Source organism: Alternaria infectoria (genome assembly GCF_024043175.1).
Source record: "Alternaria infectoria strain BMP 0036 chromosome Unknown scaffold_30, whole genome shotgun sequence".
Classification (NCBI taxonomy): domain Eukaryota; kingdom Fungi; phylum Ascomycota; class Dothideomycetes; order Pleosporales; family Pleosporaceae; genus Alternaria; species Alternaria infectoria.
Window position 1 is genome coordinate 36,994 of NW_026250719.1, and position 17,676 is coordinate 54,669.

Consider the following 17,676-nt stretch of genomic DNA (forward strand, 5'->3'; position numbering starts at 1 on the left):
GCCTTCGCAGGCGCACCCATGCCAATGAACAATGCTCACAAAAGAAATATGCATCACCACGGCGCGTACGATGATGACGTCAACCACGCGTTCCACACATCTGGGAAATCACTCATCTCCATCAAAGTTGTTTGAACAAATAATATTATCGTCCATCCTATAGGACTACTACACTGCACACCCCTAGATATCCTTCCTGGCCAGCTTGCTCTTCTGTCTGATCTGCTTGCCCCACTTGTAAAGCACAAATGGAATCGGGATAAAGGCGATACCCAGGAATCCCAACAAACTACTCGCCCAGTTTATGCCCAACTTCTGGTACATGGCATTGGCGAACAGGGGGAATCCCGCACCGAACGACGACCTCATCAAGTCGTTGCCTGCCAGTACACTAGCCACAGAGTCGGGGTAAGCATCCGACAGGTAAGGTAGGACGGCCTGGAAGAGCGTGAAGGCAGCGATACCAAAGCATCCAGATCCGATAATGGGCACAATCCAGTGCACATCCGACCGCGAAGTCCATCCGAACCAGAAGAGACAGATTGGTACAAAGAAGCAGCCAACCATGGCAGGGATAAGACGCTTCTCTGGCGCGATGTTGCCATCGTCGTCGAACTGCTTCTCCAGGTAGTAGTAGTTCCACGCGAAGAGCACAATGACAGCGATGAATGTACCAACAAGGATACCCAGGAAGGCCACTCCCTCAAGGCCGAGGTTGAAACCGTAAAGTCCTGAGAACACAAGAGGGAACGACTCGAACCAGATGTAGAGTAGACCGTAGATGAGTGCGATGTACAAGTTCAACAGGAATACAATGGGTTCCTTGAACATGAGGGTGATAGGCTTGAGAAGACTCATGTTGAGAACCTGAGGTGGTGTTAGCAGTGATTGGGTCTAATGGAAGAGGTGCAACGTACGTCCTTTCCTGACATCTCAGCAGACATGATATCCGGCTCGCAGGTCAGACGATCGTCGCCAGTCAGCCTCTTGAGCCTGCGTGTCCTGCGGTGCAAGATGTTGGGCGCGCTTGTCTCCGGTAGGAGGAAGAAGAGGAAGACCCAGCAGAAGCCCGAGAGCCACATGATCTCCCACATGGTCCATCTCCAACCCTCAGCCATCACGGCGAAGCCACCCACAAGAGGACCGAGAACGGGACCGCAGACAGCACCAATTCCCCAGACTGCGAGACCGTACACTTGTTTCTTGGGTCGGTACATGTCGGCGATTGAGGCTCCTCCTGTTGCAAGCGCTGGCGAACCGAAGAATCCAGTCAGGAATCGGAAAGCGAGGAGCATGCCGAAGTTGACGGAGAGAGCAGTAGGGATCTGGAGAAGGACGAAGATGACTATTGTCGACGGTTAGCATATCGTTTCGCTGTGAACCATTGGCTGCACTTACGAAGGGTAATAATGTAGACCCAGAGACGGCCGATCTGCGGAATCTCACTCATGGGTGACCATAGGAGAGGACCAAGACCGTATCCAGCAACGTACAGCGTCAGTCCCAAGGTCGCGGGGACCTGAGCAACGCCAAACTCTGCCATCACGCCCATGAGACCAGGCGTGTAAATGGCTGAACCGATGTATACCGAGAAGGTGAGGAAGCAAATCTCAAAGGTGACGAAGTACCTCTTTCCTCGCGACCAATTCTTTGGATTCTGCAGAGCCGTCAGTACAATCCAAAGATGTGAACATGGAGCAAACATACCTGGGCATCATCCGGACCATACCAATCAATGACATGAAGGTCCTTGCCCTTCTCAGGATCGACTCTCAAGCCACTGGCCTCGTTGACACCATTGCCCACGGTACGCGACGAAGTCTCCGAATCGCGTCCCTCTCGGTTCCTCACACCATGTGTCTGGGCAAGTTCATCGATCTCGTCCTTGTTTTCCGGCGCCTGAGTAGATCCATGGTAGGCGGCATACCCAGACTTCTCATGACTGACATACTTCTTCCAAATCTCGGGGTCCTTCTCTTCGGGATACTGGAGATATTTGTTGCGCGTCACAAGGCGGACGATATGGCCAAAAGCCGAGTCGCGGATGAGATCAAACATGACGCTCAGTCACGGGAAATGTGTTGGACAGAGCAGAGCAAGTGGGCTTGGAAGAGAAAAAGACACAACTACTCCCACCGAAGTCCTGGCATCGAATGCTTAAGTCCACTACACACCCGTGACATCATCATCCCCATCACGCCCACCAGCTCGATCTAAGAAACCCTAAGGAAGCTTATCCGTCCGCCAGGCGCCGCAAAGGGCACCCACGGAAGCCGAAAACCCCCCTTGCAGTCACAACAGCCAAGGAATAGAGGCTCGAAAAGCTTAGCTTGACACAAGATCTGGACTGGTGATGGCATTTGTGCGCGAGGCTATCGAAAAGTCCATGACGCGCCGCATCGTTGAGATCGGCGCCAGGGCACTCAGATCGCGCGCACACTCACGCGAAGGAGATCTGGCGTTTTACCTAATTCGCTCGGAATGCTGCGGATGGACTACGCGTGGTGTATTTGTGATGGGGAGAATGCGCTGGCGGACGGGCGAATGACGTGCCGGGTGAAAAATGTTTATCTATCATTTAGGTTTTGTTGTGATGTTCTGGACTGGATGTCGATGTGATGACGTCGTGAGTGAAGAGGTTGCGGGAGGCTGGATGGGGCGAGTCGTGCGCGCTACTGTTCATGACTCGTTAATATGCGCGATCGAAAAACCCGTGGAATCCGAGACGTAGACTTGATGTCTCACGCACTAGGGCGCAACATCGAAATTGCATCAGAGTAGAAATGGATGGGCATTACAATGAGTGACATGATCATTAAAGCAAGCAAGCGAAGCAAAGCACTTACGCTGTCAGTAGTCACCTCAATACCTATCTACTTTCATCCCCATCTCGGTCCTCATATCAAATTCCTTAATCTTCTCCCTCTGTGCATCATCACACACCATTTCCCTTTCCGTATTCACCCAGTCCTGCCACGATCCAAACGTGTCCAACCTCTCCTTGACACTAAGCCCATCATCTCGCGTCTTCATATCCATATCAGCGCCTGCCTGTCTCAGCACCGCAAAAGCCTTGACCCAACACCTCGACACAGCATAATGCAGCGGCGTCCATCCATTTTCATCGGCGTGATTTACGTGCGCGCCGTGGTCGATGAGCGCTTGTGCAATGTAGGGGTTTGAACACAGACATAGTGGCGTTCGGGCCTTGTTGTCTTCAGAGTGTGGCGAGACGCCTTTGGATAAGAGGACTTTAGTAGCCTCTAGATTGTGAAACTGGGATGCGAGATGCAGTGGTTTGCGGCCGCTGCCATCGCGAGCTGTGATATCGGTGTCTTGATGCTTGAGCAGGTCGAGTGATGGACTGCCGTCTCGCTCTCTTGAACGGTCCATGATTAGAGGTCGTTTGAGCGCGATATGGAGGGGGCGGTCGCCGGTGTTTTGGCAGATGACGTTTGGGTCTGCGCCGTAGGAGAGCAAGGTGGGAACGACGGTCGGGGTATCTGCCATGCACGCGAGTGTTATGGGTGTGTATCCCCCATGATCTTCCACATTGATGATGTCGTTGCAGGACACCCCTAAGATGGATTCCACAATACGGTTCATACTTGCCTGTGCTGCGTAATGCAAGGCAAGTCGTCCTTTGTCGGTCGTACATTGTCGAACAGAGGCACGTCGTACCCGTAAGAAGAAAGCTGCATGCTCATGGCCTTCTACTATGGCAGCGATCAAAGGGGTGTGACCTGCATCGTCTATAGCGTTGATGTTCAGTGGCTCCTCCTCGGCTATTCTCAGGTCAAGGAGAAACCTGAGCACTCCGATCTGCCCGCAAGCAGCGGCAATATGCAAAGCTCCCTGTTTCTTCTTGTTGACAGCAGAAACGTCTGCGCAGCGCGTCACCAGAAAGTTTACCAGCTCCGCTTTCATGCCGCACGCCAGAAGAAGAGGTGACATGCCGTCGTTTTTCCTCGCGTTGATGTCGGTGCCTTTCCGTCTTAGTGCGTCAATGAGCTCTTTTTGATTGTATTGGACGGCAACGTGCATCGGAGTAGACCCATCGTCAGCCTTGTCGTCGTTCACATCAGATATGGAATCCAGCATCTGGAACGCTAGGCTTTTGGCAATATCGGCACCCCCACCATCGAACGCGCTTACTACACTCAGAAAGGCAGAAGACTGAGCGTCCGGTCCTTTCATGATCTTACATCCACCACTCGCTAACAGAAGATCGACGACAGCCATGTTCACTGGGCGATCGTTCTCGAAACCCAAGATGGCACGATGTAGTGGCGTGACCCTCAACGCTATGGTGGGATTTTGCGAGAGCTTAGCCGGGTCAGCACCAGATTTGAGAAGGACTTCGACGAGTTCCAGGTTGCACGCCAGCCCGCTGACTGCGACGTGGAGTGGTGTGTAGCCCATGAACCCGAAGATATTTGGATCGGCTCCGAGTCTGAGTAGCTCTGCAGTTATACCGACATCCCTCTTGGCTAGTGCAGCATATAGCATATTGCAGATGGCTTTTGGCCTGACGAGCTCTCCGCCTTGATCTAAGACCCATTCGACCCAACCCAGGTTCTCCCCGTCGGTGGAATGGGGATCAATTTCTTGGTACATGATAGAAACGGCCTTCATCACTGGTATTAGTTCTACCTTGGATTGCGCAGTGGCCATTTGGAGTGCGATGCTATCCTTTGGGTAGTCAGGTCCACCAATGGCTTCTAGCAGGATCTTGGCAGCAGCGAGATGGCCTTTCGTCAAGGTCATATCGAGGATCTTGTCACCATTAGCCCAGTCGACTTCAAAATCTGGTTTGTAGTCTGCCCCGTGTGACAGCAGAAATTGTAGCACTTCTGCATGTCCTTGTAATGCAGCAAACATTGCCGGAGTAAAGGATTCTGGATCTAGACTGAGTGCATTGATGTCTGCACCGCTCTCGATCAGTAGTTGTACAGCTTCCAATCGGCCATTCATGCTGGCGAGTGATAAGGCGGCTGCTGATATCAGTTGCTGTTCAACAAGTCGTGAAGGCTACATCAACTTACTGAGACCCTCTACACTACGGTCGTCCACCCTCGCGCCTGCCTCCAACAAGTAACGAACGACTTCATGCTGTCCGTACTCCGCCGCCCACATGATAACAGTGCAACTATTCTCACTTTTCTCGTGCAGATCTGCTCCTTTGGCGAGAAGTAGTCTGACGATTGCAAGATGTCCATGTTTTGCGGCCAGTATCAAAGGCGTCCTCTCATCCGCGCAGGTCTTGCTAATTTCTACTCCCTTGCCGATTAGGAAATCAGCCCCGTGTATCATGCCGTTCGATGCAGCGAAATGTAACGCGTTAATATCCTCCGTCCCAACAGCTTCCAAGATGGCGCCATGGTCGAGGAGAAGCTGGATGATCTGGGCTGCTCGATCTTGTTGCATGACGGCGTGGTGGATCGGAGGAAAGCCGTCGAACGGGCGGGTCACATCCGCGCCTCTTTCTAGCAAGAGCGTTATGATGGCGATGTCTTGCTTCCAGATGGCGAGGATTAATGGTGATTCTCCCTCGTCTGTTCCACGTTCTACGTTTGCACCGTCGTCCAGCATCTTCTTCACGCCATCTAAGTCCCCGCCTTTGATCGCATCGTGGAATTCATCGTAAGTAAAGAACCAAGGTCGGCTTTCTCTGGATGCGTTCGTTCCTTTGATGCTCTCTGTTTCTTTGGTCATCGCTATGGTCGGTACGGGTGTGCCGTCTTGGGATCCGGGGACGCTCAGAACGTCGAGGTCGTGCTCTACTATTTCGAATCCGTCATCGGAGCTGCGCGAGGTTTCGTGCGCAGTGTCAGCCCTCCTTGATGTAGTTTCCGCGCTCATGATGGGTGTGGAAGGCACTTTTGGAATTAGTGCAACGACCTCGAGCGTCGTCCGACCGGAGAAGATGATGTTTCAATAAACGCGCCGAACAGCTCTTGTCAAGAACCTAGAAAGTATGAGTCGAGGTGCGACGTTACTGTTGTGCGTGTATGATCTGGCGACATTATGACTTCAAAGCTGAACTTATCAGCTGCTAGGCAACACTGCCCATCGGGCGCAAGGCAAGAAGCGTGGCCGCGCTAATGCTGCACAGTCAGATTGGTCAAGCAGTCTGGCGGGCGCAAGAGAGGGGTAGTGTGGCGCATGGCATGCAGTGCAGGAAACTCCATAATTGTTGATTTTGACATCTTATTCATCTGAACGCACGATACCTAGGTAACAGAAAGAGCAGTCCCGATGTTGATCGATCGGTTTAGGCACTGGCGCTTGCTGAGAACGGACTAGTCGTCCTTCTCCAGCCATTGTTTACACGCCTCGTAAACCTTGGGGAAGGCGTCATCAAGAGCCAGAATCTTCTTGAACTTGTCCTCGCTTATGCACTTGACGAAGTGTAGCATCGACACAAAGATAAAGTCGGCATACGAAACTGTTCACGAGTCAGAACATGAAGTCAACATCATCCAGCCAGCGTATCGTTACTTACCAGTCTGGCCCAGGAAGTAAGGTCCACCGTTCTTCCTCAGTAGGTCGCCCGCCTCCTTCGCCGGTGCCTCAGCCGCCTCCCAACACTCGTCCGCATTGGCGTCCTTTTCGACTTGTTCGAGCGGCTTCCCGAACATCTTCTCTCTAGTCTCATTGAAGTAATCTGCACTCGGCTTGTTCAGCAGCACAACTGGTACCTGAGGAATGAGTAGTGGCCTCAGTGGGCCAGCTATCTTGGCAATATGGTCCCTAATCTGCACAACGATGGGGTCATCGAGATGCAAAGACGGAGTTGGGTGTTGCTTCTCGAGCTCATAGGCAATGGGCCAAGAATCCATCTGATAGGTGCCGTTCGCATGCTTGATAGCGGGGCTGGTGTACTCTGCGAAATAGCCTGGCGCGTCCTTGGGGGTGGGTGGGATGCCGAGGGCTTTGAACTTGGGGGCCAGGTCAGGATATTCTACCCATTCGGTCGTGTAGTCGATCTTCTTGTAATTCAGTACCATTCGAGCTGCGCGCCTGTCAGAAGGATCAAGATAGCATTTGTGGTGTGGATGAACTCACTCTTCCACGGGTTCAATGACCATGAGGAACCACTCCTGCTAGGCAGATCGTACAGAACCACGTTTGACGACGACATGATGTTTTGGTCTCGATGATTGATAGTTAACAGCAAGATTGAGATAGACGCGATAAATATGAAGCTCTGAGACTGGTTGACATGACGCCCTTCGTGCCTTCTCCACAGTCATTTGTCATCTAGCGTCAGGTGGGGAGTACCTGAGGCTAGTCAGTCGCTCTCGCGCGCGGGCATCATCGTCAGAGTTACCATCCCCCTGCTCTTACGACGACGGATATGTCGCATGAGTAGCACAGGAGCATCAATATGCCTCCTACAACTCCGAGGATTGGTGGGTGCCCGCAAAGGTAAAAGCTGACAGTTTGGCAACCGCGGCCGGTTATGTGGGTACTCACTCCGCGACGCTTACAACAGCAACAACCACAACAACGTTGACATCGGCCTAAGCTTATCTCCGGCCTCGAAGAACTTCCACAACTGCATGGTCCAAGTCAGCTGCATTTCGCGACATACTGCAAGCTCCGAGCCTTGCGCTTCTACCCTCCCGCAGCTGCATCTTAGGCGAATGAGCGTTCCGGCCCCCCATACTTGTTCTTCGTGGCGTGCAACCACTTAGATATTACTGGACTAGAAACGCCTCGATACTTCGCTTGCATTTAACAGCCTATCTAGCTAACAATAGGACTACCGATCGCTACACTCGTTGGTCTAGCGTGAGACTCAGCCTCCAGTTTGGGAAAATCCAGCCTACCAAGGATGAAGAGGGGTGGGCTGATGTAGTTCTCCGAACGCATGCTTCACGATAGGCGCATGGTAAGTCGTTGAAGTACTTTTTGTGCTTCTATTATTACAATTTAGTACTGGTTATCGTCCTTTTGTCGCTGGCAGTTCTCAACTTTGGACTTGCTTCGCCCACGCTGTGCAACGCCAAAGGCTTGCAGATGCGGCTGTTGTGGCCCCCAAACTTTCAGCCCCCAATATGGTCGTCGCGCGGAAACCCGCCCGGGAGACAGCGATAAGAGCGCCATGTGCGCTCCAGAGGATTCTGCATTTTCTCCACTTCAGATAATCACTCTTACTACTTTACCTGGCAAGTCTTGCAGGACTACTGAGGAATCCCTTTCACATACCAGTATACCCGGGGAATGCAACCACAGTGTCGGTACTTTCGCCATCGCTAAAGAATGCGCGTAACGCCTCGCTCGCTCGCTACCTAGTTTGCTATCTTCGCCCAAGACACCTGCAGCCTGCCGTCTGACGGCACACGAGGTTCCAAGCCACGCAAAGTCATCTCTACAGTTGTAGATTTGACAGAGCACAAACACACCACCCCGTCGAACGAAGACAAAAGAACAAGAACCATGGATCGCAACCGCACAGTCAGTGGGGGGCACTCCGACAATGCGCCATTGATCAGCTCCGCCGAACCACTCAGCTACGACAGTGGTGATGTAGCGATGCAGCATGTCGACGACGCATCATACTCGCCATCCAACTCACCAATGCACACACCATCCATGGTCCAGTCTCCAGAGATCATAGAGTCCAAGGGCGGATTCTACGCCAGCGTAGGCAGCCCCAGCTCCACCTTCGATGTTGAAGACGGGACTCATCACCACAAACACCACCACCACGTCAAGCGATTCGACCAAAGAGAGGCACGGAAGACACTCCTCAAGACAGGTGCGATGAAACTCCTCGTAACGCTGTTCTTCAGCGCAGTGATGTGTGTTACACTCAAATGTTGGGAAGGATGGCGCCGCCCCGTCGTTCTCTCCAAGATCGATATCCGAATCTTCAACTCGCTTACTCTCGGTCTCTCGCTGTGTCTGGGTTTGAACATCTTGGCCTCGTTAAAGCACTATGCATCAGTGTTCAGATGGTCATTTCTCACTAGACATTACGTTAGTCTAGAAGTATTCGACCTGATCCTACACCTGAGTTCGCTTGCCAAGGTTACGAAACTGATGATCCTGTCGTCACCTGGCTTCCGGCGTCAGAAATGGCTGCGCAAATTCCGAATGTTCAAGGATGTTAGAGACGATGAGACGAAGTGGATGTGGCTAGCGTGTCTGGCATGGCTGGTTCTCAATATCGGCTCTCAGATCCTAGTGGCACTGCTGAGTCTGTTCTGGCCGATGGAGAACTCGGAGATACCACTCTTGTCATACGGGAATGTCACTGTAGCCGATCTGAACGATTGGTACGTCGACAACCCGCCGCGCGAGATCGACCCCGAAATCAGTCTCATCAACGAGACTTCGCTGGAAGCGGCGTGGATGTACGGCATGGAAGCTATGGCATACCCCGAATTCAATCTTACCGACAATATGGACGACATGATTACCGATCTATCCGGCATACCAGGCACACCCATCTACCGCGGCAACGGCGCATGGCACTACCGCTTCTTCAACCGCGACCCAGCCCACCAATGGGTCAACTACCTCGCCAGCTCCCGCAACATCACAGCCCACGCATCATGCGAACAACTCGAAGTCAAGGACGGCAAAGTGCACGACGTACCCGACGAATCCCTCTACATCATGGCTCGACACCAAGGCGACGATGACTACGTTAAGTGGGAAGTCACTGAACAAGCCGGCGGCTCCGTAACCTGGATGGCCTCTGTTCCCGAAAACTGCGGGCCAAGATGTACGAACTTCACCGTCATGCAACTCCCCGAGTCGGACAACAAAAAGCACGCGCGCGTGACCGCCGCCTCCCTCTTCCTCTGCAATAACACACTCGGTAACGTAACCGCGATTAACGCCCCCAACGACATCGATCCCCGCGACCCCGCCGACTTCAGGGCAGTCTGGGGCTCCGATATCTTCGCTCGTACAGCTGCTGGTGCCATGGGCTGGACAGGTATACCATGGAACGGTTGGTTCGATCGCCAAACCCGGTCCTACAGTCAAGGCACCAAATGGTCGCCCGCACACAACATCGCAAAAAATGAAGTCGAAGACCTCCTCATGCGCTTTACCATCGGCGCTGTCGCTGCCTTCGATGACCATGGCATTCGCTACAACGTCACGCACCAAACCGTCGTCCCATCGCAAGGCCAGCAACTCGACGTAGACTGGTCCTACGTTTTCAGCATCCTAGGCGGCATCTGCTTCATCCAATTTCTCGCTCTCTGCCTCTTAGGCCTCTTCGCCAACCGCACGATTGTCCGCGACGAGAGCTTTTTTAGTATGGCCATGCTGTTGAACCCCGTTGTTAGTCGTATTGGTGGCGATGCGGCGATGGTTATGAGTGGGGATGAGATTAAGGCAGCGAGGGCGCTGCGGTTCAAGAAAATCAAGTATGATTACCATGAGGGGGAAAAGGGGGAGCCGAACAAGGTTGCCATTTTCTTTGAGGGTGAGGATCGCAGGGAGAGTCGGAAGAGCTGGGCGGCGGGGAGTTATAGTTAGGGGACGGGTGTGGGCCGGGCGTTTTTGACCGTTTGTTCATGTAATGCATGTAGATATCATTTTGAGTCGGCTATTCCAACAGCATTATAGTACACTATTCTCTTCCTCATTTCTTCTTACCATCCATATCCGTGTAAAAGTTCCATCCAAAGTTACCCGAAGGATCATTGAACCGCATCTTCTTATCAATACCAGTAATCTTCTCTACATCCTCCTTAGGCAGGGCAAAGTCTCCCTCCAGATTCGCCTTGATCCTCGACTCAGTCTTGCTCTTGGGAATAACCGAATGGCCCTTGGCAATACCCCACGCCAGCGCGACCTGCGCACCAGTCTTGCCATGCTTCTTGCCAATCTCCACAAGCACAGGGTCATCCATGAGCTTGTTCATGTTCTTCCCGGAATCGTAGATCTCATTCTGATTGCCAAACGGCGAGTATTGCGTCACATGGATACCCTGTTGCTTGTGGAACTCCGTGAAGTCGTTTTGCTGGAGGTAAGGGTGGCATTCGATCTGGTGAGCGGCAGGCACAACAGAAGTTTCCTTGATCAAGCGCTCCAACTCCGCTTTACTGAAGTTCGAGACACCGATGGCGCGGGCTTTGCCACTTTTGAAGCACTTCTCCATGGCTTTGTAGGTGTCGACGTAGTCGCTCTCGCCCACTTTGACTTTGCCGGCGGAGTCTTTGGGGAACATTTCTGAGCCCCGGGCGAAGGGCGAGGGCCAGTGCATGAGATAGAGGTCGAGGTAGTCGGTCCCGAGGTCCTTGAGGGATGCGTCGAGTGCGGCTTCTACGTCGTCGGGGTGGTGCGAGTTGTTCCAGAGCTTGCTGGTGATGAAGAGCTCGGAACGGGGGACGCCGGACTTTTTGATGGCGTTGCCGACTGCGGGCTCGGTGCCGTAGATGCGTGCTGTGTCGATGTGACGGTAGCCCGCTTTGAGGGCCATGGTGACAGCGCTGTTTATCAAATCAGTAAAACAACACGCTGCATCATGACAAGACAACAGCTTACGGTTCCTGAGCTTCCTTGTCCTGCCAAGTTCCAAAGCCAATGGCAGGAATCTTGGCGCCCGTGTTGAGCGTGTGGGTTGTGCCGTTGTGCGCCATTCTGATTTGTTGCGGGAGGACTTGTCTGGTTATTTGTGAAAGTCGCTCTGTGGAAGTTGTGCGTAAAGAACGCGAAGCAGATGAGGCGAACATGTTGGCTTTATGTGTGCTACGAATTGGTGTATCTGGTTCGCTCTTAGTGAGTCTTTATGGTACTCAAAAAGAGGGTAGGTCATCGTCATGGCGGGCGATGAGCTTCCGAGGTTCAAAAACGATGATGTCACAGGGTTCACCACAACCATCATGGTGTCGATGGAGGATGCGGGAAGCTAGACGGCAGATAACGAACGTTTGACCTCGGGAAGGCTAGGAGCGGAAGACATACTTGACCGCTTCTTGAGATGGTGTTGATCATCACTTTGTTATGTGGATGTGATGACATCTGATTCGGTGTTAAGCACTACCCGGAGATACCCACAAAGCTTCGCATGCGACGGATGTTACACGTGGAGAAGACGATAAACACATCTTCGTTATCAGACACGGCTTGAGATCGTGACTTGTACGGGAAGAATTACTGGTTGGTCGCCACCAAGCCATGCGGACTCCACAATTAACGTTGTACAACTTCAACGCGGTTTCTTTCGTAGCACCTATCAACGTGAATCGTCAAGAAAATGAAGTCAATGAATTGAGCACGTTGGTATGGAAGGGAATTTCAAGCACTAATCAGACTTCTATTGTCCAAAGGATTACAATCTCGCAATAGCGATACGCCGACGCATGGAAAATGATGCTGGGTACAAGCAAAGGCCTCGGTGCCTACCGCCAGTATAAACGAAAAGACATGGGAGAGAGGGGTATCAAACAAGCCACCAAATGGACTAATGAAGCGAAGAGTAGTTCCACCGCTGAAAGTTCCAGTATGAGCGAACCAACCCATACAAAAAGGCGGCGCAACCTGCAGACGTTCCGTCATCGCTGCTATTATCCGACCGACGTGATCGAGGAAGAAGAGGATCAGTCTCGCTACCGTCAGAGTCATCTTCCGAAGTAGGTTCGTTCGGCTCCTCTTCCAAGGAAGGTTTGTTCGGGTCCGGTATGCCCATTTCATCCAACGTTTTGACGATCGACTCAAACAGGAAGTCGAGATACTCGGTTGGAGACCTAGCAATCCTTGTGAGCCATGTGACCCACATATTCAAACGTGGAGCCTTGAGACATGGTAGGAGTGCGGATGCGGATGTGCAAAGGATCAGATGTTTACTGAAAGACGAGAGCGGTCAGGATGTAGTTATTAGCAAAGTTCCAGCGCGCGTTGGCTTCGAGTACGTCGTTGGGCTCATAGATACGTCCGCCGTATGCGAGACGAATTACGAGGGTGGGATCGAGCTACATGTGGTTAGCAATGTACATGCAGCAAAGGAGAAGCATGGGGACAGTAAAGTCTGACATACCTTTGCTTGCTTCTTCAGCTTCTCAATTATGGTCGCGACCGAGTCTCTCATCCGCATGACGACCTGATGATCCCGCTGGTCGTGGCTCGTTCTTACTTTCACACGTATAAGGCTGCCGGAGTCGTCCGCGAGGGTATCTTCAACCGTCTCCTGCACAGCACTGGCGCTCGCGTCTCCAGCCAAGTCCTTGTCGTCCATACCATCCTCTTCTGCTAGGCCCTCTGGTTCTACTACCACCCACTCGGGGACTTTGTATTGGACGCCAGTCGCATCGTAAACGCCTCGCCAAAGCAGACCCGTTGGGCAGGTGCAGTCACTGACATCGAGCATCGTCTGCGCCTCTTGCAACTGGCCAGCCTGTAGGTGCTGCGCTACAAGACGTATGGCGCCCCATATCTGCTCTGAACCCGTGACCTGTGTGTCCCACCAGTCTTCGCGCTCCTTCTCTAACCGCGATCGGGTCCATGTCGAATGCGTAGAGTCTGTCAGAGGTTGGACGCGGCTGCTGCTCTTAGCAGTGGGTGAAGCGAGCGTGTTAGGCAGGCGCGAGCGCTGAGTCGGAGATATGGGCTTGAGAGGCGTGTTGGGGCGGTTGTTGGCATCTGGGCGACTCGGCGGTGGGTGCGCATTGCCCTGCGAAGCATGTGAGGCGCGTGGTGAGGGGATAGAGCTCGGTCGCGTCGAGGGTGCCGTGATGTTACGCGACGACGAATGCGCGAGGACAGCAGGCGGAGTGTTATCACTCGTGCGGGAGGCGCAACAACCCTAATGGTGTGTGTTAGAACATGCGAACTGCTGGTACTTGCGCTGAGACACGCGATCGGCATCCACCTACCATGGTGACGTGATGACATGTATGGCCTAGCAATGCACCGAGCGAAGGTAGGAATGCAGCGGCAATACGAGCGGGGTATGAATGTGAACACAAGTGAAAGATGATGGCATGGGCATCGTGTTTCTCAGAAAGAGAATAAGGGCGAGCTGTGTTGGGTAGAGACGAGGCTGCCGGGTCCAGACATGGAAGTATCAATCGATAGCACCAAGGAAGGCGCAGTCAACCTGCGCTGTATGGTTCCCCCAGTGCGCCTTCCGCTCTTGCCGTGCTCATGATGCGACAATCTTGCCCAAGCCTTGCCACATGTCTTCATGCGCACACCCAGGGCTGGGCCGGTCTATTGCAGGTTGGTGTCTAGTTCACACTCATCCGGGCAGCACACGACGGTTGTTAGTGAGCGTCATGCAACTTGGTCGATCCGCGCGGCATACTCCTCCGCGCAAACCATCGCTATCATCGAGTCAAGACATCACAGTACACACAGCGAACAACTCAAGTAAGAGCAAACGACAGTTTATTAGAGATTATTACGTCGATATGTGCCCTAGTGGCCGCTTGTGTACTCCTTCTAACAAGGCAGTACGCAGAGGGTATCCGGGGTATTGCGCGATAAAACAAATGCGTCCGAGATCCGCCAGTGGTATCAAAACGAGAGAAACAGTTACAGTGGTATCAGTCTAAACAAAGAGTCCGTCGCGATCCACCAAGAGAGAGTGACAATGAGTTGGTCCAGATGCAAGGAGAAATCAAATATGAGAGGGGATATGTGAAGAAGCTTGATCCAAATGTGACGCCTGAATCCGGGTTCAAGATCCAAAGCAGATTTTGGGGGTATCAGTGGCCGGCGGTCAAACAAGGGATTTACGAAGTCTTTGCTTTTCCGTCATTCCGTCGTGGCTGTCGTTGCAAAGGCTGACATCTTCCCACCAAACCTTACGCAGTTGTAGCGACAGTCGGGTTGGCGCTTTTCGAAGCATCGCCCACACTGTTCTCAGCGGGGATGTCGGCTACGACAGGGGCGGTGGTCTCTTCCTTCTTCTCCTCAACGGCGGGGGCGGCAACGGCCTCCTCCTCGGCGACGGGAGCAGGGCTGGCAGCGTCCTTCTTGTCCTTGGGTGCCTTGTTACCGGTCGCCTTGGAGAGCGAGCGGCCGAGGTTGCCGAAGAACGACTTGCGCTTGTCTTGCTTGGGAGCCTCGGTCTCAGCGGTGGGCTCAACCTTGGTCTCAGCAATGGGGGCAGGCTCAACGGCCTGGACGGGCTCAACGGTGGCTGGCGCGTTGGTGTCGGCGATCTGAGGAGCAGCCGCGTCGACCTTGGGCTCGCGAGCGGGCGACTTGGCGCGGTCCTTGGAGCCGAAGAACTTTCCGAACTTGAAGTGGTCCTTCTCCTTGGAAGGAGTAGAGACCTTGGCCTCCTCGGTCTTCGCTGGCTCGGTGGCAACGACGGCGGGCTCAGCAACGACAGGTGCGCCAACTGTGGCCTCCTCAAGGGGCTTGGCCTCAGCGGCAGTCTCGTTCTCCTTGACGGGGGTGGAGGCAAGACCAGCCTCGTGCTCCTTCTTCTCGGTGGTAGGAGACTTGAGCTTCTCAACGAAGGATCCGAAGATGGAACCGCGCTTCTGGGGCTTAGGCTTCTCAGCAGTGGCGGGGGCAGCGGTCTCGTCGACCTTGACCTCCTCAGCGGGAGCCGCGACGACGGGGACGACAGGCTCGGCGGTGGTCTCCTCAGCGGGCTTCACAACGTCGTTGGCGTTGACGGGAGCAGTGGCGGGGACTGGAAGATGTTAGTAAGAGATAATGCAAGTATGGAGCGGATGAGCTTACTCTCGTCGAGGTGAGGAACAACGGCGGGCTCCTCCTTCTTGACCTCGGGCTCAGTCTTAGCAGCATCGGTCTCCTCCTTGGGCTCCTTGTCCTTCTTTCCGAGCAGGCCGCCGAAGAGGCTGGCACGCTTGCCGCGGGAGACGGAGCGGGACTTGCTCTTAGCAGCCTTCTTGCGCTTCTCCTCGTCGGAAGAGGAGCTGGAAGAGGATCCAGTGCGGGCAGCGACGGGCTCGCCAGCAGCGGCGGTCTCACCCTCGGCGAGCTTGGGGGTCGCGTCCATGCTCTTCTTGGGGGCGGAGGATGTAGCTCCCGCTAGCGCGGTGGGCTTACCTGCGGGATGTTAGCCTACTGCAGCACACAGACAGATCGCCCACTAGTGCCATCGCGACGCGACGCGACGTGGGTGATTTGGAAAAACGTACCAATCTTCTCCTTGTTCTCCTTGTAGCCCTCGCTCGACTCGATGGTGTCCTTGGACGCCTTGGCCTCGGTGATGGCCTTCTCAACGGCGACGAACCATCCGTCACGCTCGGCGGCGGTGGTGGCCTCGAAGGTGTGCTTGTGGCCGGAGATCTTGAACGCGAAAGCGACGGCGCCGTCCTTGGCGAGGTCGGTGGCATAGGCCTGGGTGTGTTAGACTGCGTTTTTGAACTGTGTTGAATTCAACATACCAAGTTGAGGACACCGGCGGGGTGCTCCTTCTGGTCGGCGTGCTTGACGAAGAAAAGGAGGCCCTTTCCGGTCTGGCTGGACCAGGCGACAACAGGGTGGGCAACCTCGGGCTTCTCGCCGCGGAGGTACTCCCTCAGGTTGTCGGCGGCAACGGGCTCCTCGCCGAACCAGAAGTACTTCTTGGCGAAGCGGAAGGCGCTGGAAGTTGTTAGTAGACGGTCGGAAAATCGTCAAATGCGGTTGCACTCACTTCTTCAGGCCAGGCGCCTTGTAGCCGAGCGCACCGCTGTAAATGGGCTCGACGACCTTCTCCTCCTTGGCCTCCTCTACGGGCGCTGCGGCCTCGCCCTCGGTCTTGGGGACATCCTCCGTCTTGGGCGCCTCCTCTACGGGCGCGACGACAACAGGCTCGCTGGCGACAACGGGTGCCGGCGCAGGCTCAACGGTGCCGACAGTTCCAACCTCGGGGTGCTCGACGGGCTTGGGGGCGTCGACGGGGGCAGACATGGTGTGTGGTGCAGTTTGTTTGGGAGAGCGTGCGTGTGTGGGGTTTGTGGGTGCGAAAAGAGGAGTGTTGTGAGGCAAGCTCGGGTTTGGGTATTACAAGATGTACGGAAAGGGAAAGTACGACGCTCGCAAAGTGCAGCGGCAGACAAGCAGGCACGACCTTGTTAAGGATGCGAAGGGCGGTGAGGAGGAAGAAGGATAGAAAATCTCAGACGCCCAAGGAAGGGGAGAACTTTAAGGTGAGGGCTGTTGCTAGGTAGGGGTTCAGGTGCAGGGATGCCACCAACGAAATTGGCTTTCGCGGCTGCACGTCCTCTTGGACGGACCCGCCAGCTGCTAGCCCGCCCGAATAGCACCATTCACCAACGTTATGCACTCTGACCTCTGAAACGCCCGCTGTGCATGCCGGCATCAACCTTTGCTATCGAAGCCAGAGTTGCATCTACTGTGCGTGATCCGGCACCTGGCGGACTCCACGTTGGCGCCCACGCGTCTGATAAGCAGAGAGGTCGACTGACCCTTGGGCGTGGTCGCATGATCCAGCTGCCCCTCTTCACACTTGCCCACGATCGGCCATGTAAGTCTGGCAGAGGTTGCTATCTTTGCGCGCTCACGAGACTGATGACGGCTCCAAACACGATAGCGCCTCGTCTTTGTCATCGACACCCATCTTCACTAGGTGTCCGCTGTACATCCACCAGTATACAGCGTTCGCACCATCAGTACTCCGGGCACAGTAGTAGTGCCCAGGTGAGCACCACTGAGTATAACCGTGATCGACATCGGTATCTTGCATCCAACCCACTCCATGCACATCATCACCCGAGC

At 54.1% G+C, this 17,676-nt stretch overlaps 7 protein-coding genes across 7 annotated transcripts; 1 reads left to right on the plus strand and 6 right to left on the minus strand.

The window, feature by feature from the left end:
- Positions 1 to 183: 183 nt before the first annotated feature.
- On the minus strand, positions 184 to 2,058 carry J4E92_009989 (uncharacterized protein; the record flags this gene model as incomplete). The annotated part of the gene is made up of 4 exons (XM_051501331.1): positions 184 to 867; positions 918 to 1,345; positions 1,399 to 1,657; positions 1,708 to 2,058. The coding sequence occupies 4 exons, from the start codon at positions 2,056 to 2,058 to the stop codon at positions 184 to 186; spliced, it is 1,722 nt and encodes a 573-aa protein (XP_051348400.1).
- Positions 2,059 to 2,862: 804 nt separating this feature from the next.
- J4E92_009990 (uncharacterized protein) lies at positions 2,863 to 5,862 on the minus strand (the record flags this gene model as incomplete). The annotated part of the gene is made up of 2 exons (XM_051501332.1): positions 2,863 to 4,994; positions 5,046 to 5,862. 2 exons carry the CDS (start codon positions 5,860 to 5,862, stop codon positions 2,863 to 2,865), a joined length of 2,949 nt encoding a protein of 982 aa, XP_051348401.1.
- Positions 5,863 to 6,302: 440 nt separating this feature from the next.
- J4E92_009991 (uncharacterized protein) lies at positions 6,303 to 7,144 on the minus strand (the record flags this gene model as incomplete). The annotated part of the gene is made up of 3 exons (XM_051501333.1): positions 6,303 to 6,448; positions 6,506 to 7,015; positions 7,069 to 7,144. 3 exons carry the CDS (start codon positions 7,142 to 7,144, stop codon positions 6,303 to 6,305), a joined length of 732 nt encoding a protein of 243 aa, XP_051348402.1.
- Positions 7,145 to 8,445: 1,301 nt separating this feature from the next.
- Positions 8,446 to 10,506, plus strand: J4E92_009992 (uncharacterized protein; the record flags this gene model as incomplete). Its single annotated transcript, XM_051501334.1, has 1 exon — positions 8,446 to 10,506. One exon carries the CDS (start codon positions 8,446 to 8,448, stop codon positions 10,504 to 10,506), a length of 2,061 nt encoding a protein of 686 aa, XP_051348403.1.
- Positions 10,507 to 10,612: 106 nt separating this feature from the next.
- On the minus strand, positions 10,613 to 11,612 carry J4E92_009993 (uncharacterized protein; the record flags this gene model as incomplete). The annotated part of the gene is made up of 2 exons (XM_051501335.1): positions 10,613 to 11,462; positions 11,518 to 11,612. 2 exons carry the CDS (start codon positions 11,610 to 11,612, stop codon positions 10,613 to 10,615), a joined length of 945 nt encoding a protein of 314 aa, XP_051348404.1.
- A 1,203-nt stretch (positions 11,613 to 12,815) lies between these two features.
- Positions 12,816 to 13,847, minus strand: J4E92_009994 (uncharacterized protein; the record flags this gene model as incomplete). The annotated part of the gene is made up of 3 exons (XM_051501336.1): positions 12,816 to 12,944; positions 13,010 to 13,642; positions 13,845 to 13,847. 3 exons carry the CDS (start codon positions 13,845 to 13,847, stop codon positions 12,816 to 12,818), a joined length of 765 nt encoding a protein of 254 aa, XP_051348405.1.
- Positions 13,848 to 14,777: 930 nt separating this feature from the next.
- J4E92_009995 (uncharacterized protein) lies at positions 14,778 to 16,848 on the minus strand (the record flags this gene model as incomplete). Its single annotated transcript, XM_051501337.1, has 5 exons — positions 14,778 to 15,619; positions 15,670 to 15,999; positions 16,092 to 16,293; positions 16,341 to 16,539; positions 16,592 to 16,848. The coding sequence occupies 5 exons, from the start codon at positions 16,846 to 16,848 to the stop codon at positions 14,778 to 14,780; spliced, it is 1,830 nt and encodes a 609-aa protein (XP_051348406.1).
- Positions 16,849 to 17,676: the final 828 nt, after the last annotated feature.